This window comes from Thalassophryne amazonica, chromosome 12 (genome assembly GCF_902500255.1).
Source record: "Thalassophryne amazonica chromosome 12, fThaAma1.1, whole genome shotgun sequence".
Lineage (NCBI taxonomy): Eukaryota > Metazoa > Chordata > Actinopteri > Batrachoidiformes > Batrachoididae > Thalassophryne > Thalassophryne amazonica.
The window spans coordinates 37,455,752-37,478,282 of record NC_047114.1 but is presented as its reverse complement, the minus strand read 5'-3'; the positions used below and the strand labels follow the sequence as shown (position 1 = coordinate 37,478,282).

The window sequence follows — 22,531 nt, the reverse complement described above, 5'->3', positions numbered from 1 at the left end:
AGGGCAGTAACCCTTGCTAGTGTGTGTGTCCCCAGAGCAAATTGATGATATATGCGATTTTATTTTGGTCGGTGGTGTAATATGAAGGGCGCTGTGAATAAACTAAGGAGCACTGCATTAAAAAGGAGACATAATTTCAATTTCAATTTATTTTCATTTATATAGCGCCAAATCACAACAGATTTGCCTCAAGGCGCTTCACACAGGTAAGGTCTAACCTTGCCAACCCCCAGAGCAACAGTAGTAAGAAAAGGATCTGGGGAAAGGATCTGGGTCTGTTAACACCTATGTTAGACCCAGAAAAGGGTTCCGGATTGCAGATGACAGGGTCATAGGCTACAGTGGCTTGTGGCTGAGCTGGTGGTGCAGGTGTGGTGGGTGATGAGAGCGCGGAGGCAGAGGTGAGCTGAACGAACTGACTTGAGAGTGTGGATAGCTGAGAGCATAGTTGTGTTACCTGTTTATTCTCTTGCTGGGTTTTTCTGCTTGAGTGTCTCTATCTCTCTTGTCTGTCTCTTGGCTCTTGGTGGTGGGTGTTTCCCTCCCTCTGACCACGCCCTTGCTCTCTTGCTTTCCATGCATACCTGTTCCTGATTTGCTGATTATCACCTGGTGTTATAAGAGCTCACTGGGGCCCGGTTTCATGAAGCAATCTAATCTTTCAGTCTACTAAACTTTCTTAGTGGACTACAGTTAGTCACCCAACATTATCAATCTAATTGCCATTTCACATCGATGGCTAAACTTGTAGATTAGCTGTCTTACCTTAGTCAACTGCTTTCACAGGCATGACAGCCTTGCGCGTGCCATTGCTGAGAGACGGCTCCAAGTGCGAAAGTTTTGTTTACTTCCGGGTTGGTCATTGTCATGAACTGTTCGGCCTTTGTTTCGTTAACTGGCTTTATTAACATTAATGGACCCATATGAACTGCAGAACGACGTGCTTAGCACTTAGCCTAGCAGTTTCACTCTTCAGTTTCTTCTTCTACACTTGCATCAAACTTTTTGTGCACACAACGCTGCTCAGCATAACAGGCACACCCAGTGGCTCGTATGAGAACTGTCACAAACACATCATGACAGTCGTCTGCTGCAACCATGGCCAAAAGCAAAGGAAACCCCTCCTTTTAGAGGAATACGGGTGATGTAGGGGTGCTTTTGTGTGTTCCATCAAGTGGTGGTACATGGTAGCTGCCATTTTTTGAGGTAAGACATTGAAGTTTTATCGACTAAAATAAGATTAGCCTCCTCTGTACCAGGCTAAAAAGTTTAGTCAGGTAATGTGAAACTTCAGCCGACTAAACGCTTTGTGCAACAAGTAACGTCAAAAATCTAGTCTAAGTCTAACTAAGGAGTTTATTCGACTAAACAAGATTAGACTGCTTTATGAAACCGGGCCCAGGTGTGTTAACTTGTTGCCAGTTTGTTGTGCCTTGTGCCTTCATTCTAGCTCTGTACCTGCATTCCTTAGTCCTGCCCGTCTCCTTGTGTGTTCCTGACCTCCAGCCTGTTGCATGATTTTTGTACTGTTGCTGTTTCTGGACTGCCTACTCGTATACCAACCTCTATCCACTACAGTAAAGGCTTTTAATAACCAGAGCTGTTTGTTTATGCCTTGCATTTGTGTCCAGCAATCCAGCCTGATACATCTAGATGGAAATGAGTGTGTTTGTCACTTCGTTCATATGCAAAGCCTCTTTCTGCTATTTGTATTGTAAAGCACATTAAAATATCAGATTGAAAGTGCATTTTAAATAAAATTATTATGGCCATTATTGGCAGGGCAAGCACAGAATTAACAGAGTCAGTCAGCCATTGGGTCCACAAACCTTCCATAAGTAACCGTAAAAAGTACTGCATATTCAACTATGTAATTTTGGATTCTGATCAATAAATGGTAAATGGACTGCATTTATATAGCGCTTTTCCATCTGCATCAGACACTCAACGCGCTTTACACATCAATGCCTCACATTCACCCTGATGTCAGGCTACTGCCATGCAAGGCCACCACTACACACCGGAAGCAACTAGGGAATTAAGGACCTTACCCAAGGGCCCTTTGTGATTTTCTGGTCAGGATGGGATTTGAACCGAAGATCCTCTGGTTTCAAGCCCAATGCTTAACCACTAGACCATCACCTCCCCCCTATCAATACAGGTGAGGACCAGTGAACCTAGTACTTTGGCCTATGTTGGCATCTTTTAACGTGTGCAGTGAGTAGAACATAAACTAAAGATAGGCAGGTCCATCATGTTACTTGTGAAGTTGTGTTTTTAATTGGAGGGTCCTGGCCTTAGTGAAATTTGGCAGATCCACTCAGTGACTCACTGACTGACTGACTCCACTAATCCTGTGCTTGCCCTGCTAATCACAGGGAGAATGGATAAGGAGCTTAGGATAAGAGATGAGGCTTTATGATAAGTAATTGAACTGACCATTCCATGAAACACATACATACCACAAAGAAACACACCCTTGGCTGAAATGTTACATGAGGCAGTGAGGTAAACAAGTGGGACACATGACACACAATGGACGTTAGAACTTGGCTTCACAATAAAACCCTGCTGTACTTAGCATGTGCAGTCTTTGACAGAAAGTAAAGTGAGAAGACCAAGGGGACACCCATAAACTTGTGACAGTTTGAGATGGGGCGGTTGTCGGCCATCTAAGTTCCAGATGCTGATGGCACGTGACTGTGCTCTGATCAGCAGGTGACAGGATATGTCTGGCAACAATATCCCCCGCTGGCAAACGCTGCTTTGGTAAAAGTGCTTGCTACATTCTGGCAACATTTCAAGGAATTGTACCAAGTTTCTCAAAATTCCTCCTAAAAATAGGAGAGGAGCTGATTTTAGAATGCAGGCACCAATGCATGAAACTAGCAAGTTTGTTAATCAAGGGCCATAACTCTGCCAAAATGTGTCAATCTTATACAATATTACAATATGCGTATTATCAACTTATGAGGATTTGCGCCACGTTACGTGAAATTCCTATTAAAAATCTGAGAGGAGTTGATTTCAATGCAAGCACCTAAACATGAAACTGACAGAGCCTAGCTTTGTTAATCAAGGGCCATAACGCTGGTAAAATGAGCCCAACTGGAACGATATAAAAATATGCATATTACCAACCTATAACAAGGACTTGCACCAAGTTTCACAAAATTCCTCCTAAAAGTGTGAGAACAGTTGATTTTAAAAATACTTATACCTTTTTTATGGACAGATGGACAGACAGACAGACAAACGGAAATCGCCACAACATAATCCCCTTCAGGCCTTTGGCCAGTGGGAGATAAAAAGTGGCAAATTCGGGTATCGTCTGGACCCCCTGAAAAATTCTAATTTATTTGTTATGTTGAGTACATCAATGAAACTTACAGAAAATGTTCCCCTAGTCTTCCTCAATGGGAATATCATTCTTAAGTGGTCACTTTACTGCAAAAGACACTTAAGAAATACAAACATAACGCAATGCTAAAATACCCTCTTCCGTATGAGCATTTTCTTCTTGGTATCCCAGTGCAAAGTATACATTATATATATATATATATATATATACACACATTTATACATTTATTGTTTACATTAAATATTAAGATCCTATTGTCTTACATACAATTTGTACATGTTCAATAAAGCCTCGCTATCAATCAATCAATCATAAACAATATTTACATTTTAATTTTAGTTTGCAGGAGGACATGCATGTACACACATGGGCTTTTGACAAGCGCTGAAGTTAGCTTCGATTTTGATTTGATTTATTTATTTAGCACAAAATAAAACTCATACAAAATAATGTATATTCAAAAAACAACAAAAGAGAGAGAAAGAGAAAAAAAATACAAGTAATGTGCAAGGGAGTGGTGGAAGCCAAAAAGGCTTATAGAGAATCCACCCCCGAACAAAGCAAACATAACAGAATACAACAGAATTACACCATTTTTTCCAGATTATAACAAATCATTGTAAATACTCCTGCAGAATCTTCGCTTTTAGTCCACTTTTATATGTATATAAAGTGATAGATGGCTTCACAAAATGTACATTATCATTCCAAGATTTAACGCCATGATATCTGATGTGATGCTGATAACGAGTCGCTCTATGCAAAGGTACACGTAAATGCAAATGTGCAGCCTGCCTGGTCTGATAATTATGAATTTGATGGTTATGCAAAAAATAATATTTAATGAAGGAAGGCCACTTAATATTGTAGAGAGCTCTGAAAACAAAAGCACAGGTCAAGAAAATATTTATATGGAAAATATTTAAGAGCTGCAGTTTAAAAAAGAGATAAGCACTTGGAGCACAATGTTTCGAACGAGTAGCTATTCAAGAAAATTTATTCTGTAGAAGAAATATTTTTGTTTGAGTTAGCGTACGTTAGTGCCACGCTGACATCCACGAAATGTTTTGTAAATCACTCCAGAGGTGTTACCAGGTTACAAACACACACACACACACACACACATTCATCTTCAACCACTTAGTCCAATTAAGGGTAGGTTAAAAAAACAGCGTTTTCAGTTTTAGAAGTGTTTATTTCTCACTAGCTATTACATAATATATGACAAAGAGGTTATATTTACACACAAATGAAAAAGTTTTGCAGCACCAGATACAGGCAGCTAGCTAAACCAGCCTGTGACGTCACCACACTAACATCCACAAAATGCCTTGTAAATCACTTCAGAGGTGTTATCGGGTTCCAAAAACAGTATTTTCACTTTTATAAGTGTTTATTTCTTGCTAGCTTTTACATAATATATGAGAAATATGTTATATAAGCACATAAACAAAGCAGTTTTGCAGCACCAGAGAGGCCAGCCACTGACATCACGGTGCCAATCTACTCTGATTGGCTCTCACCCCCACCACTCAAAAAAAAGGAACAGAATAAAACAGATTGTGACATTTTAAGCTCTTAACATACCTATTAAAATAGGTCAAGGTTAGCTATCTTTGAACTTATCCAAGGCCTGTGTCCCAAGAATGCTCCCTGTGAATTTGAAGACTGTGGCAGTAATGCAACCCCAATTCCAAAAAGTTGGGACGTTGTGTAAAATGTTGTGTAAAAAAACAGAATACAATGATTTGCAAATCCTCTTCAACCTATATTCAATTGAATACACCACAAAGACAAGATATTTAATGTTCAAATTGATAAACTTTGTTTTTGTGAAGATATTTGCTCATTTTGAAATGGATGCCTGCAATGCATTTCAAAAAAGTTGGGACGGGGCAACAAAAGACTGGGAAAGTTGATGAATGCTTACACCTAATTGGAAACACATGAGTGTCGTGATTGGGTATAAGAGGAGCATCCCCAAAAGCAGGGCCGCTGCTAAGGTTTTGGAGGCCCTAAGCATAACTGGTCAGGGAGGCCCCCCCACCCCCATACAAGAGAACCCGCCCCCCCACACACACACACACACACACAAAAGTTCTACTCAAACCGTTACTATTTATTAAAATTCACATTAAATACACATATAGCAATGAACATTTACAATGTTATAATAAGTAAGGCCAATAACAGTAAAGAACAGCAGCACCATTTATAATGTATAAATAATAAATAACTTTCTTAACAGCAGCATTAGAATTACCACCACTGAACATTAAGTAATCAAAACAGTTTAAACCTTTAACACGTACTTACCAGCAAGGGATGCACGGGCATCATCTTTTTGTTTCTTTTTCCTCCATTTTTCAGCTCCAGACTCCTGCTGTCGCTTCATTGTTTAATTGTGGCATAGTGGCAACTTGTCGTCTCGTGTCAGAATCGAATGTGGGCTAGCAGTGCTACTTCAGTTAGGCACAGGGTTGCCAGATTGGGTGTTTTCCCATCCAATTGGTTTGTTTAGGGTAAAAATATGGCACTGGACGAGTTTTTTGTATAGAATTTCCACACACATTTTAAAAATCAGTTCAAACTGCGCAGGATTTAGTGCCTCCATGCATTTTTGAGCATTTATTGGACTGGAAATCGTCACATCTGGCAACCCTGGTTAGGCGACACAGCGAACAGAGAAAGACGCAAACAGGGCTGTACCATTTCAGGGAATCAGGGCGGGGGTGGATGGGGGCTTTATATTAGGCAAAAAAAAACTGTTAATTTGCCCCAATTAAGTAATGGGGTAGGGGCCTACACAATGTTTAAAGACAAAAACTATGGGCCTATTCATAAATAATTCATATTGATTTTGAAATGTAATAATGTAATAATTTCAACACATTTTTCAGTCAATTGGAGGCCCTGCAAACTAGTGCAACACGGTTGGTGCCCCACACAGGCTGCGTAGTCTGCTTATGCCAAACAGCGGCGATGCCCAAAAGGCTCAGCCATTCACAAGCAAAGATGGGGCGAGGATCGCCACCTGGTGAACAACTGCAAGAAAAAATAGTCCAACAGTTTAAGAAAAATGTTTCTCAATGTTCAATTGCAAGGAATTTAGGGATTCCATCATCCACGGTCCATAATATAATGAGAAGATTCTGAGAATCTGGAGAACTTTCTACACGTAAGCGGCAAAGCCAAAAACCAACATTGAATGCCCTTGACCTTCGATCCCTCAAGCGGCACTGCATTAAAATTGTGTAAAGGATCTTACCATGTGGAACACTTCAGAAAACCATTGTCAGTTAACACAGTTTGTTGCTACATCTACAAGTACAAGTTAAAACTCTACCATGCAAAGCGAAAGCCATACATCAACAACATCCAGAAACACCGGCGCCTTCTGTGGGCCTGAGCTCATTTGAAATGGACAAACGCAAAGTGGAAAAGTATGCTGTGGTCTGAGGAGTCAATTTTTTGGGGGAAATTATGGACGTCGTGTCCTCCGGACAAAAGAGGAAAAAGTTCATCCAGATTGTTACCAGCGCAAAGTTCAAAAGGCAGCATCTGTGATGGTACGTCCCTGCTTATTTTAGCTAGACAATGCCAAGCCACATGTTACACGTGTTACAACAGCGTGGCTTTGTAGTAAAAGAGTGCGGGTACTAGACTGGCCTGCTTGCAGTCCAGACCTGTCGGAGACCCCGGACTGTTGAACAACTGAACTCGTACATCAAGTAAGAATGGGAAAGAATTCCACCTACAAAGCTTCAACAATTAGTGTCCTCAGTTCCCAAATGCTTACTGATTGTTGTTAGAAGGAAAGATGATGTAACACAGTGGTAAACATACCACTGTCCCAGCTTTTTTGAAACGTGTTGCGGGCATCCATTTCAAAATGAATAAATAAAGTTTATCAGTTTGAACATTAAATATCTTGTTTTTGTGGTGTATTCAATTGAATATACTGTAGGCTGAAGAGCATTTGCAAATCATTGTATTCTGTTTTTATTTACATTTTACACAATGTCCCAACTTCATTGGAATTGGGGTTGTACATTAAGTACCACCCAAGGAAGAACACATTAATTTTCCTGGTTCAGGGAAAGGTAATGTAACACAGTAGTAAACATACCACTGTCCCAGCTTTTTTGAAACATGTTGCAGGCATCCATTTCAAAATCAAATATTTGCACAAAAACAATAAAGTTTATCAGTTTGAACATGAAATATCTTGTCTTTGTGGTGTATTCAATTGAATATAGGTTGAAGAGGATTTGCAAATCATTGTATTCTGTTTTTAGTTACATTTTTCACAATGTCCCAACTTCATTGGAATTGGTGTAGGACTGGACTTATGCTGAGCAAAGACAGACAGGCAGATGGATGGACAGACGGACAGGGGGACAGATGCAAAGTCTTTGCAATTCTCGATGGCCAAATGTGATGGGCTTGGGTAAAAATGGCAAAAACGGGTACCCTCTGGGGCTTATTATGCTTCCTTTTTACAATTGTGAGACAAAATAAAGCAGAAGCGGTGTGGAATGCTCTGACAAGATGTTCTGTTTCACCAGGACAATGCTCCGTTGCAAATTTCAATCATCGCAATCGCTGCCATTTAATGAATGTGGCTTCAAACTTGTTCCACACTCACCTTATTCCCCTGATTTGGCTCCTTCAGAGCTCCTTCTATATTTCCAAATATGAAATGGTATCTTCCTGGAGCTCATTATAATACTGATAGTGATGTCATATCTGCAGTGAATGACTTCCTTGAGCTCCATGATAAGACCTTCTATAAGAACGGTATTTAGGGCCCCTTCACACATAGCATGAATGAGGCCGAATGGCGCATGAAGGAGGAATCGCATGCCAATCATGAAAAATGTGAGCCACCTCTAAAGCCTCGTACACCTGATGCACACCAGCGGCTGAAAGACAGAGAGTGCCCTTTGAGCGCCCATTTGAACCCTCTCTCGGCAGGTGTCGGTCAAATTCCAGGTGCCACACACGAACATCCAATACCACTCGCGGCGCACATAGGAAATGTGGGGCCATTCACACAGCCAGCATGAAAATAGAGAGCACGTGACCAGTTTCGAGCTGGCTGTAAAATTTGTCTAAGTGTGCCACGAGTGTGGTGTTGCCAAGCAACACGTGGTGTGCATGTGTATTGTGCACGTCATGCTCCCCCACCACCACCACCACCCCCCCGCAACACGTGGCATGCGTGTGTTTCACCCCCCCCAAAAAAAAAAAACGTGGTGTGCAGGGGGAGCACACTTGCATGAAATGCTGATATGTATGTATGTATGTATAGATGGGGACCGACCAGCCACATCTGAGAGCACACAGCATGGCAAGGTGACTCTCAGGTGATCGCTGCCCAGACACTCAATGACAGCTGTAAATGACGGCTCAGTTCACATGACGTGTCACATGAAATACACAGAGACCACAACCAGGACAGGTATATAAATAAGTACTACAATAACTACATCTACAGTTACATCCTAAATAACTAAAATGAATGACCACATAACACAGAAACATAGAGTGACACTTTGGTCTCTGCGCTGAAGGGACAGCTGCTGCTGTTGGCGTGTCTGCCAACAGCAGCAGCTGTTGCGATCTCCTGTGCTGGAAGTCACAGCTGGAGAACATGTAGTGTATTTTGAAGGATATGACCTTACAAGTGTCCACCGTGATGTGCGTATGTGTGCCTGCTGTCCTCACATGGAAATAGATAAAAATATATATCGCTTTTGCGACAGGCTGGAGCAAGCACATGGAGCACACATTGACAGGCTGTCCCAGGTGAAACGGACCGACAAATCATGTGAACACGCAGCAGGCATGTCCGGCCCGACATGTGTGTCCTGTGAGTGGCACACCACAGGACAGACACTGCGTCATGTGGAACATAGCTCACGTGGGTGGCGTGACATTCATATTGGCTGCTGTGTGTTCACATGATCTGACGGTCCTTTTCACCTGGCGCCAAATGGACATAATAAAACATAAGACCACACTGCTTCAGTCATGTCATTTCATGACTGTATGTCTGTGACCATGGGTCATATACAGAGGCACAGAGGGATCATACTTGCATTGTCCGCTCAATAAGAGGGATTAAATATTGGAAGTTGCAGTGTTTTATGTGGGGTGTGGTTTTCATTTTTTTTTCTCCACAGCAGTGGCGCGATGTGGTGCAACATGTTCCAGCTGCTTGCACTGTGTTCGTGCATGCGCGTGCACAAACCGTCACAGTGGGATCGTTCACGCCTGCCCGACCATGTGTCCCTCCCAATGTCAGCTCAATGATTTCAGGCTGTTTCACTGTGATTCGCCCTGATTTGTACTTATTCGTGCAATGTGTGAAGGGGCCCTAAGGCACTGCAGCGACACTGGAAAAGTGTATGGACTTACATGAGGATTATGCTAAAAAATAAAACATTGTATTAATTCATTTGTGGGTTCTCCTTGGCCAGGCTCACATCTTTTCAATCACCCCTAGTACTGTGTACATTATTGCCATGAATATACAATATCATGTCTGTGTTGTTGTTTGGCAATTCAGAAATCAATAGTTCTAATTTTAATGCCAATTTAAAGCTCAAAGTGATACAGAACATGCTCAAGGTTCCCATACTTTTTCTGCAAGACCACTCCTTTTGTAGATAAGAATATTAAAAAATAAAGTTTTCAAAATACTGTTGCATGTTGAATCTATTGAAACACTGATATTTCTCAAAATTCTCTTCATCAGCAACATGTTTCCAGCCAATTTGGTTCAAGCTACTTTTCAGCAGGTAAGATGTAATTCTCATATTGAAGCAGAAGTTTCCTTCTTCTTGACGCAGCTGTAATTATGTACTGTTATTAAAAGAAGTCTTGATGACAGTATACAACAGAACATGTGCGAGTACTTCATCATTCAAAAACAAAATATGATAAAATAACAGTGAACTATGAATTGATGATCTTCTGCTGTCACATTCAGGTTTAGTTCAGTGATTACTGAGCTGATCTGACGCCATGTGCTCTGTTTTGGTTTCAAGTATCGAAGTCAGAGCGTCCCTGAGTTAATTCCCAAACCAACCGTGGCCCCAGTTTTGGACGAGACCACCAAACGACGGATCTACATCTACGGCATCCAGGATGACAACAGCACAGACGTCCAGAATTTCTCCCTGGATCTCACGCCGCCACCTGATGTTATCATGAAAACATTACCCGGCACCAGTGAAGGCATGAACGTCTTAGGAATTGTAATTTTCTCTGCAACTATGGGTAAGTAGCTCTCCATCATAGTAATCCTTCTCACACAGTAATGTATATAATTCACTGACCTGTATAAACTACTGGATATCTCATTGGCACACACATACACGATACAAACCGCTGAAGCAAATGGGCGGCCATCTTACCACTCACAAGTTATGTGGATCGCACATATACATATATATATATATATATATATATATATATATATATATATATATATATATATATATATATATATATATACACTCAACAAAAATATAAACGCAACACTTTTGGTTTTGCTCCCATTTTGTATGAGATGAACTCAAAGATCTAAACCTTTTTCCACATACACAATATCACCATTTCCCTCAAATATTGTTCACAAACCAGTCTAAATCTGTGATAGTGAGCACTTCTCCTTTGCTGAGATTATCCATCCCACCTCACAGGTGTGCCATACCAAGATGCTGATTAGACACCATGATTAGTGCACAGGTGTGCCTTAGACTGCCCACAATAAAAGGCCACTCTGAAAGGTGCAGTTTTGTTTTATTGGGGGGGATACCAGTCAGTATCTGGTGTGACCACCATTTGCCTCATGCAGTGCAACACATCTCCTTCGCATAGAGTTGATCAGGTTGTCAATTGTGGCCTGTGGAATGTTGGTCCACTCCTCTTCAATGGCTGTGCGAAGTTGCTGGATATTGGCAGGAACTGGTACACGCTGTCGTATACGCTGGTCCAGAGCATCCCAAACATGCTCAATGGGTGACATGTCCGGTGAGTATGCCGGCCATGCAAGAACTGGGACATTTTCAGCTTCCAAGAATTGTGTACAGATCCTTGCAACATGGGGCCATGCATTATCCTGCTGCAACATGAGGTGATGTTCTTGGATGTGGCACAACAATGGGCCTCAGGATCTCGTCACGGTATCTCTGTGCATTCAAAATGCCATCAATAAAATGCACCTGTGTTCTTCGTCCATAACAGACGCCTGCCCATACCATAACCCCACCGCCACCATGGGCCACTCGATCCACAACACTGACATCAGAAAACCGCTCACCCACACGACGCCACACACGCTGTCTGCCATCTGCCCTGAACAGTGTGAACCGGGATTCATCCGTGGAGAGAACACCTCTCCATATATATATATATATATATATGTAGCGGGATGAAAGTCCCGGGTCCCAATTGAAAAGACGTTCCCCCTAGCTTGGCTAACGGGGAGTTCCCCTTTGGCTGACCTGGTAGAGGAACGGTCTTTTGGTGCGAGCCGCGTGGGTTCGACCCCCCACCGTCGTCCCGGCCACGAAGGTCCTGCTGCTTCAATCTGGCGTCACGAACAAGATGTAGGTCACAGAGTATGCTAACATGCACCTGTGACTTCAGGACGAAGTCAAAAATGGTGGGGAGATGTGTAGCGGGATGAAAGTCCCGGGTCCCAATTGAAAAGACGTTCCCGCTAGCTTGGCTAACGGGGAGTTCCCCTTTGGCTGACCTGGTAGAGGAACGGTCTTTTGGTGCGAGCCGCGTGGGTTCGATCCCCCACCGTCGTCCAGACCACGAAGGTCCTGCTGCTTCAATCTGGCGTCACGAACAGGATGTGGGTCACAGAGTATGCTAACATGCACCTGTGACTTCAGGACGAAGTCAAAAATGGTGGGGAGATGTGTAGCGGGATGAAAGTCCCGGGTCCCAATTGAAAAGACGTTCCCGCTAGCTTGGCTAACTGGGAGTTCCCCTTTGGCTGACCTGGTAGAGGAATGGTCTTTTGGTGCGAGCCGCGTGGGTTCGATCCCCCACCGTCGTCCCGGCCACGAAGGTCCTGCTGCTCCAATCATATATATATATATATATATATATATATATATATATATATAATGGCAGCGGGGCACTAAAAGAATAAAACACCACTTAACTAGCTACAGGAGAGTTGGTTTCCCCTCGCAATGAAAATATTTATTATGTATAGCTGTCTCTATGAGCTTCAACCTAATATTACTAATAAAGTTCATAGCAACAACGCCTAAAGCTCCAAAACTATGCACAAGTAGACCTAATAAATGTCTTAAAATAGTACATCCAACACAAAACTCAACATGTGGCTACACACAAGCCACTTATTAAGTAGTATCTATTCCTAAATGCTGGAATAAGGGAGAGAACTCTTCAAATTATATACATTCCACCCAACTTGTTTTGTGTTTCCTGGTTTCCGAACTATATGAGTTTTGTCTCCTCCTTTGGCCATGCACTCAAAATGGATTCTTTTGCAGCCATCACCATCTAGACAAGATGTTATACAAAGTTTGACCAAAGTTAACTTCCACATTGGGAGTTTGCGCACACGACCCAAATGCTGCCCTGACAAACCCTGAAGTTTGAAGTCATGACCCCCAAGCTAGCCAGATTCAATCCACATTTGTGTTCAGACCTGAGCAAATCTGGCTCAAATCCATCTTAAATCCAAATAGTGCCATTCAGAGTCAGAAAAAAAGAGGATAAACAACCTCAAGTCAAGTAGAAAAAGTGTAGGACCACAATCAAAGAAACAGAAGAAACAGGATATCAGTAGGGATGAAACCAACACCTACGATCGCAGTAGCTTGAGTGGAGACATTGACGGTATGGAGACATGGCTCTAAAGCTTTTTCCTTTTTAATCACAATAACTTTTTATGCTTGCATGTTCTCGTATGGTGCTGATATGCTGCCAGATTCTGATAAAACTGAATAGAATTCAGCCTAAACCAGATTGAGTTTGGATGCGTGAGAATGAGCTGGATTTGAAAAACAGGTCTGAATGCTATTTGTCTAGAAAGCGAGCCGTTTTTTCAACATCAGTCTGAATGGGGTCTTAATATGCTCAGCAATTTCCTCTCTAGAAAATATGTGTTTTTATGATTTTTAGATTCACCAAACTAGTCCAAATTAGCTTCTTTACATTGTTGTTATTTTCAAATCAGGAATCATGTTGGGCAGAATGGGCCCCAATGGAAGTGCTTTGGTGAACTTCTGCCAGAGTTTGAATGAAGCTGTTTTGAAGATTGTTGCCATTGTCATTTGGTAAGGGCTGTTCATTTGTTACTATCTCACAAAGTCAACTTGAAATCACTGCTGTTGGCAATAATAACCATTGGTTCCTTCAGGTACTTCCCTTTTGGGATTGTGTTCCTAGTTGCTGGTAAGATCCTAGAAATGGATGACCCAACAGCCATGGGAAAGAAGCTGGGCTTTTACGCAATCACAGTGGTAATGGGTTTGGTCCTTCATGGGCTGTTCATCCTCCCGGCCATGTACTTCTTCATCACTAAGAAGAGCCCCATTGTTTACATCAGAGGCATCTTGCAGGCTCTGCTCATCTCATTGGCCACATCTTCCAGGTAATTAATTAATTACACAAAGACCACTTTACTTGTTAAATTTGCAAGGTCTTATTTCTAATTAAACTGCAATTTAATTTATTCCTTGCGATCCTTAACATTGATCTTATGTACATGTGTACACACAGTGACTGTGAATATCCATGCTCAAAAATGTACCTTTTACAGTTTGTACCTTTTACAATTGTATTTAACTTTTAAAAAGCTCAAGCCATGCAAAGTTGCTAACACAAAACTTGCAAAACCTACACAAATTATTGTTTGATATTATGAAGGGTGAGCACAAACATCTATTTTCCAAACTATATTATTCACCAGGACATTTTTATGTCTGCTTCATTTGACAGTTTCAAAGGATATTTGGTTTTTCATGCTTGCTCAGGTAAACATGGAAAATAGCTCCCTGGAAGAAATTTTGGAACAAATGTTTACTCATTTTTCCTCAGATAAAACTCATCTGTCACTGTTTGTTCTTGGAACAAATGTTTACTCATTTTTCCTCAGATAAAACTCATCATCTGTCACTGTTTGTTCTTTTAGCTCTGCCACTCTGCCTATTACCTTCAAGTGCCTCCTTGAAAACAACCACATCGACAGACGGATCATCCGCTTCGTGCTTCCTGTGGGGGCCACCATCAACATGGACGGAACTGCACTCTACGAAGCTGTGGCAGCCATTTTCATCGCCCAAGTAAATAATTACGAGCTCGACTTTGGCCAGATTATCACCATCAGGTGAGAATGGCTTTTAAGGCGTCTCATAAAAGTGGGTTTTGTTAGGAAATCCTGCACTCCCTTCACTGCCCATGACTCAGGCCCGTATATGCTGGTCTTACTGTACCTCAGTCTTATAAATCTGACCTTTAACCTTCACCTTGAATCTGCAGTTACACAACATTCCTGGGCCCTTTTCACTGACCTCCTGACCTTCCTGCCTCTCCAGTCAGCCGTGGTTGGTGGTAGTGATTTTTAAGAGGGCGCACTTTCACGTCTTCATGAAGATTTGTTACAGGGCTGCATTACTTTTCATTAGGTGTACCTAATAAACTGGCAACTGAGTGTGTATTTGTCAACCCAGTCTCACGGCAGTTCGTGGTGGGATTACGAAAACTATATTAATCTATGGGTTCATGATGGGGGCACGAAAATGGAGCGCTTTTCGTGACGGGGCACAAGATGTGGGGTGATGGGGGAGTCTGGGGGTTATGGTTAAGGTTAGGGGAGGGTACTGTTAGGTTCTTTTATCATGGTAAGTGATTACACAAAAGAATTGGACAGGAAACAGACTTCAAAGTTTAGATGTTGTCTTAAAAGAGTTGTTACACTGATACAGGAATCATCTTAGCGCTGGGATCTTGACCAGATCACATGCAAACACCTGGAACAAAGAACCCCAATTTCCTTTGTCCTCTAACTTTTATTCCTGAGTCAAGGCCGGCCCCATGTGGGTGGGCGGTCCTTAGCCTGTTGTGAATCAGTGGCTACAACCCCTGGCAAAAATTGTGGAATCACCGGCCTCGGAGGATGTTCATTCAGTTGTTTAATTTTGTAGAAAAAAAGCAGATCACAGACATGACACAAAACTAAAGTCATTTCAAATGGCAACTTTCTGGCTTTAAGAAACACTAAAAGAAATCAGGAAAAAAAAAATTGTGGCAGTCAGTAACGGTTAGTTTTTTAGACCAAGCAGAGGGAAAAAAATATGGAATCACTCAATTCTGAGGAAAAAATTATGGAATCATGAAAGACAAAAGAACGCTCCAACACATCACTAGTATTTTGTTGCACCACCTCTGGCTTTTATAACAGCTTGCAGTCTCTGAGGCATGGACTTAATGAGTGACAAACAGTACTCTTCATCAATCTGGCTCCAACTTTCTCTGATTGCTGTTGCCAGATCAGCTTTGCAGGTTGGAGCCTTGTCATGGACCATTTTCTTCAACTTCCAAAGATTTTCAATTGGATTAAGATCCGGACTATTTGCAGGCCATGACATTGACCCTATGTGTCTTTTTGCAAGGAATGTTTTCACAGTTTTTGCTCTATGGCAAGATGCATTATCATCTTGAAAAATGATTTCATCATCCACATCCACATCCTTCGATTTTTGAGACATATTGCTTTAAGTTTTCTGTCTTGACGCTTTGATGTCTTCCTTGGTCTACCAGTATGTTTGCCTTTAACAACCTTCCCAATGTTGTTTGTATTTGGTCCAGAGTTTAGACACAGCTGACTGTGAACAACCAACATCTTTTGTAACATTGCGTGATGATTTACCCTCTTTTAAGAGTTTGATAATCCTCTCCTTTGTTTCAATTGACATCTCTCGTGTTGGAGCCATGATTCATGTCAGTCCACTTGGTGCAACAGCTCTCCAAGGTGTGTTCACTCCTTTTTAGATGCAGACTAACGAGCAGATCTGATTTGATGCAGGTGTTAGTTTTGGGGATGAAAATTTACAGGGTGATTCCATAATTTATTCCTCAGAATTGAGTGAGTCCATATTTTTTTCCCTCTGCTTGGTCTAAAAAAGTAACCGTTACTGACTGCCACAATTCTTTTTCCTGATTTCTTATAGTGTTTCTTAAAGCCAGCAAGTTGCCATTTGAAATGACTTTAGTTTTGTGTCATGTCTGTGATCTGCTTTTTTTCTACAAAATTAAACAACTGAATGAACATCCTCTGAGGCCGGTGATTCCATAATTATTGCCAGGGGTTGTATGTGATTGGCTGCAAAAGTGAAGTAGGTGGGCATCTGTTCGCGTTGCGTTCGTGGTTATGTAAAAATCTTATAGTGTGTGTTTATGTCTGTAATATAGTGTAGTGTCATGCAATTTAAAAAAAAAGTGTTCCATCAGGCTGACTGGTTTCATCAATTAATCATCTACAAAAAGACCAGATGGTTTTATCAATTAGACAGTTTTTTTTTTTTTTTTTTTTACCAAATACAAGGACATTTTGTGCGTCAGCCATTTTGAAAAGCAGTTAGGTTAGGACATTTTGGATGTGTGTCAGTCATTTTGTGTTATGCATCATGGATGCAACACTTACACTATGATTATGGTTAAAGTTAGGAGAAAGGGAGGATTATAAATAGCAAAATAAAAAACGTGTCACAAAAATGAGGCACTTTTTGTGGCTGGGGCACAAGAAAATGTGAGACTGGGCTGGCATTTGTAGCCAGTAACCTTGCTAACCCACATACATGCACACACACACACAGTATCACCTGTCATCGGATTCAATAATTCATTCATTAATTGCTTCATTTTGTGCCACTTATCTACGTCCAGGTTGAGGTGGCAGCAAACTAAGCAGCTCAAACCACACTTCTCTGTCCTCAGTTTCTTGTCAGTTTGTTGTCTGGTTTCATTTGAAGGGAGAAAAATTGACGAATGGGTTTCTTTCGTTGTAACTACACTGTTATTAAGAGGGTTTTATCAGCAGTACACAATAGCATTTGCCTTCAAAAGTGAAGAATTTTTACCTTTAGCCACCTCTTGCAGCATTAAAGACAAAATGGGTGTTTTATCTTTACCAAGGAGAAAAGAGCAGTGCAGAGAGTCACACGGCTTTAATCAGGTAAATTAATTACATTATTGCCCGTTTCTTTTCTTCTACTACTGTGTAATGGATGATAATAATCTGGCTCAGTTCGAACCTGTTGTCCGAACTCTCCAAAAGGTTTTTACGCACTACGATTCAGAATGAGACCACCTCTTTTGATTGGATCAGCTTTCATACCTGCCATTTTGGTTCAGACCAAAATGAAAAGTCTGAAGGTATGGACAAAACAAGGCCGGTGTGAAAGTACCCTGAAGGTGGCTCTGTGTGCTGCTGTCACTCTTTTCTCCTTGTTCAATTTGAGTTTCAATTTATTTTATTTGTATAGTAACAAATCACAACAATGTTGCCTCAAGGCACTTCACAGGAGTAACCAAACCCCCCTGAGCAAGCACACAGGCAACATTGGTAAGGAAAACCTCCCTCTGGTGAGTTATCAAAGCTATAACATCCATTTTGTCCTTGTCACTGCATCAGGCTGTAAACGTTTTATTACGTTTGACAGCAAGTGCCTACGTGTGCTGCTTGTAAAAATACCAGGACAGTAATAATGGAGTTATAACATAGTTTTTATGCTCAAACAGACAGTGTGTGTGTATGTGTGCACAAATTTAACTATGCACCAAAATGGCAACAGGCTGGACGTCAGATGCACAGACATCTACAAGCCAATCAGTGTCAAATAAGGGGAAACGTAGCCAACATAGATAATATAAGGACCTATGTACATCATGAAACGTTCATTAGTCCAACCTCATCATTGCAGTGTGAAACCAAACTAACATTGGTTTGGACCTTGTTCCAGACTTTCAGGCTTGAAAAATGCCCTAAAACAAGAAAAATATATTGCCAGCAGCGGCGAAGGTCACACAGTGTCTTTCCAGTGATTTGTGCTGCTGTGTGGTAGCTTCTTTTCAAATGCAAGCTTTATTAAATGGGCCTTCCTTTGGGGTAGCGTGCCGCTTCACTAGTCAAACTTGGAGACATTCATTAATCTCAGCAGTGACATTTATGTCTTGGCATTCTCTGCCTTTGAGGTAAAGAGACATCTTGGAAGAATTTATGGAATTCATGGAGTCTTGAGATCACTGGACAGCGGTGTCTGGTAGTGTCAATACATTTGTAAGAGAATGAAGGTCCACGTCATTAGTGCCCTGATGCTTCCTGTCTTACTGTCTGGTTTGTGAGACCTGGATGATAACCAGTCACCTAAGGCAACGACTAAAATGTCTTTGGCATTAGGTGTCAGGTTGATCGGAGGATCCTTGGGTAGCTCTCAAAAAACGAAAAACGAACGGGTACTTGAATTGTGAGGGAACATCAGCTATCAGCTGGCCATGTGGTGTACTTATTTGGACATGATCAAGCGCGCAGGTACACAGGAAGGAGACAGACTGATTGTTTGCTTGGGTAGTCTGGCCCTTGAGTAAATGTAATATGTGCAGGTGGTGAAAATTGAACATTTTCACCAAGATGTATGTAACCGTATTAATGCAAATGTATCTTCAGTTTTTCAAGTTTTTTATCTTTAGTTTTCAAGTTTTCCTGTAACTTGATGCCTTGAACACATTGACTTAAAAGCACCCTGCAACAATGTTCCTGCATTATGTAATAATTTATTTAAAAATGGTGTGCAAATTGTGGTGCAACACAAGTTAATCTGTCACACATTTATCTTAATTCTGAATTAATGAAAAATATGACGGGATCTACTTGATACACATATGTAAATGTCACACAGATTACATCCCATATGAGCTTCTTAGTCTGATCTGACTTCTGCTAAATCAGTCTGGAAGCTCAGGAGACGCAGACAGAAAGACAGCAGGACAGGCAGATAATAATTTTTAAAAATAAAAGCAATCCTCGTCCACCACTGCCATCCCGTATCTTTCAACCACAGGTGACCCCTCAGGCCAAAGAAAATGTTGCTTCCCTGCTGTCATTTGTCTTGCTGTAATAAAAGCAGAATGCTCCTCATGGCTGTAGTCTGTGCGCATGCCATCATAATCCCTTGGCAGTAAAACCCATATGACCTGTATTACTCATCTCCCTTGTCACGCCAGAATTATAATAATTTTTCCCCCTCTGCGTACTGTTACTGTGCCATTTGACTGCTGACATGGATGACACACCAAACCAACCCCCATCCTGAACAGAAACAGTTTGTCAGATTGAACTAAGAGGTCCGGCCAAGGTTTCAGGCACAAATTCAACCACATGCCCTACATCTTTCACACTCCTTACATCACCACAAACCCATTTCATAATTTCATACGTCATAGTCACATCTGTGCTTTGCAACAGTATGTGCCTTTGCATTATTTTACATAATGGGCCTTCTGTTTCCTCAGCATTACTGCCACGGCTGCCAGTATCGGCGCTGCTGGAATCCCACAGGCTGGACTTGTAACCATGGTGATTGTTTTGACCTCTGTTGGTCTGCCCACCGATGACATCTCTCTCATCATTGCTGTTGATTGGGCATTGTAAGTAAGGGTTAATATTTCCATCATGAATGATAAAAAGAGACATAAAATAAGTGTTATTTTACATTAGGTAAAATATTTAAGTTGGGTAAAACCTTATTTTACCTTGGGTAAAATAAGTGGTGAACAAATCACTATTTTCTCAGTAAATATATTTCTGGAAGCTCAAGAGACACAGACAGAAAGACAGCAAAGACTCTTACTTGTCATGTTTCTTGTGTGACACTTTGGTAATAAGACACCTTTTTATAGGCCATCATTTGGGACTGTACCAGCTGATATTAATTTGCACTACCAAGGAGCAGGACTGCCTTCTAATTACCGATAGATTTCAGCTGGTGTTTTTGCTTTCCATGCCTTTTTGCACCTCTCTTTCTTCAAGTATTCAATACTTTTTCCCTGTGTCATTCGATTTTATTACACAACTTAATTTCTGTACTTATTTGTTTTGGTTTCTTTTGCATCTATGAGTTACTTGGGTTGTTACTGACATCTGGCAAATATTTCCCATCAATAGAACATTTACAAATGTATTTACTGAGAAGAATGGTGACATGTTCAATACTTACTTTACCCACTGTGTACATCTAATATTCCAGCCATCCATTGTCTGGACCTGTTTATTCCAGATTTATTCTCATCATTATATTCTTTTTATCATCATTTTGTCATCTAGGGATCGATTCAGGACCATGGTCAATGTCATGGGTGATGCACTGGCCACAGGTATCATGGCTCACATCTGCAGAAAGGATTTTGTGAAAGAGGGGGAACAGGTGAGAGAACACAAAATAAAATAAATCCATTGTGATGTTTGACATGAATCACCTGTTTTCTCTTTTAGGATTTTCTTTAGCTTTGCATATTTCTCTTATATCAATGTCAAATAATAAGGACTCTATTAAATACAATGGGCACCATCATAGCAATGATATATCTCATCAATACCAAGTAATAACAGTTTTATTTTATAGAAGCAAATCTGAGGCACATTTATGCATGAAGGCGCAAGAACAATGTGGAAATATCCTGATATTGTGTAAATCATAGCTATCACAAAAACATTAATTACCCCATAATTATCAGTGCAAGCTGGGGGCAATGTGCTGGCCAAACGGTTTGTACACATGCTTTCAGAGCAGAAGGCTCCTGGTTTAAGGCCACCGCTGCCCATTCTCCATGAAATGTGGAGTTGCTTAAGGAAGGTGTAAATGGGAGGACTCGAACAAAAGTACATATAAACACACAAGCCCTTAATAACACTGCTATACTGAACAATATTCATTTATATTCTGGAGCCTTGAATAAAATAAATGATGACTACACAGTATGTCGCTCATTTGGACCCGTAGGTGCAACCGGAAAAGGGGGGGAGGCATTTTCATTTATATGAAAGGCTAAACATTTATATGCCATGCTGGCACACACCTGCTATCATCCCCACCACCACTAATCACATCCTGCTCTTGTACCACCTCCACGGCAACGGGAGCCTCACTGTCACTTTTACTGTCCAACTCCGACATCATCTGCTGCTGCTTACAGGAACCCGCAGGTGCCTCTGTCAGACCGGCCCCCACAGCAAACATGTCTGAAGTTCTTCTGCTCTTAGCAGCATCAGTTGCAAGATTGTTTTTTCTTTTCCCTCAGTTTTTCTCCACCGCCTCTCTGTTTTTCTCCATTTTGCGACTTGCTTTGTTTTTCGTGCTCTGCTGTGTTGTTTCTCTCCGTCTCTCTCATCTTGAGTGTTCATCATTAAAGGTGATTGTACGAGGGTGGTCTAGAACATGCGTGGGTGGGACTCCTGGACTGCTGTAGCTTATCATAGGGCCACAATTTGGTCAGGTAGTCTTTTGACATACAACCCACTGGGCCTATGCTGTGTCTGCAGGCTGCAGCTGAGCTCTGTGGGCCGGTGCATGTCTCTGTCCCTGGGCCGGGAGAGTTACCATGGCAAGGCGCAGCAAAATAAAACATTAAAAAAAAGCCGGGCATTTTCCATATGATTTCCGCTATGTTGAATTATTTTGCTTCTGCAAGCAACCAATGTATGTCATGCTCTCATCACACTGCCTTCACTTGGATTGGTACTAACCCTGTTGCGTCACTCAGTATTTGCATAAAATAGACCTCTTGTCTATTTTGGCCATACCAAGCTGCTGGTATAGTGACCACTTGTCTCCCAGTCTAATTGGAAATGAATGGCAGCTCATCTCTTTGCCTCTGTCACTTGTAGCTAATGTGACAATTCAGTTAAAGTTGTCGACAGCTGTGAAATTTTTGGTGCTCATATATACAGATGAAGACCACTGGCCTAATATTTTGGGCCAACTTATTGTGGCTTCCGTTTATCTTTTATGCAACAGAGCAGATTTATTTAGAATTTGACCATAGCTTAAGGCATTTTTATCTTTTGAATGATTTCTATGATGTCCAGCAGCTTTTTGGGTATCCCAGAAATTC

The 22,531-nt window shown here is 41.3% G+C and overlaps 1 protein-coding gene across 1 annotated transcript in view; it reads left to right on the top strand.

The window, feature by feature from the left end:
- slc1a7a (solute carrier family 1 member 7a) overlaps window positions 1-22,531 on the top strand; it is a 181,724-nt gene that overhangs the window by 147,504 nt on the left and 11,689 nt on the right. The window contains exons 4-10 of the mRNA XM_034183496.1: window positions 10,125-10,167; window positions 10,417-10,648; window positions 13,599-13,698; window positions 13,782-14,015; window positions 14,556-14,750; window positions 19,934-20,068; window positions 20,745-20,844. Of these exons, the coding sequence (XP_034039387.1) occupies window positions 10,125-10,167; window positions 10,417-10,648; window positions 13,599-13,698; window positions 13,782-14,015; window positions 14,556-14,750; window positions 19,934-20,068; window positions 20,745-20,844 (1,039 nt within the window). The remainder of the gene's footprint in view (window positions 1-10,124; window positions 10,168-10,416; window positions 10,649-13,598; window positions 13,699-13,781; window positions 14,016-14,555; window positions 14,751-19,933; window positions 20,069-20,744; window positions 20,845-22,531) is intronic.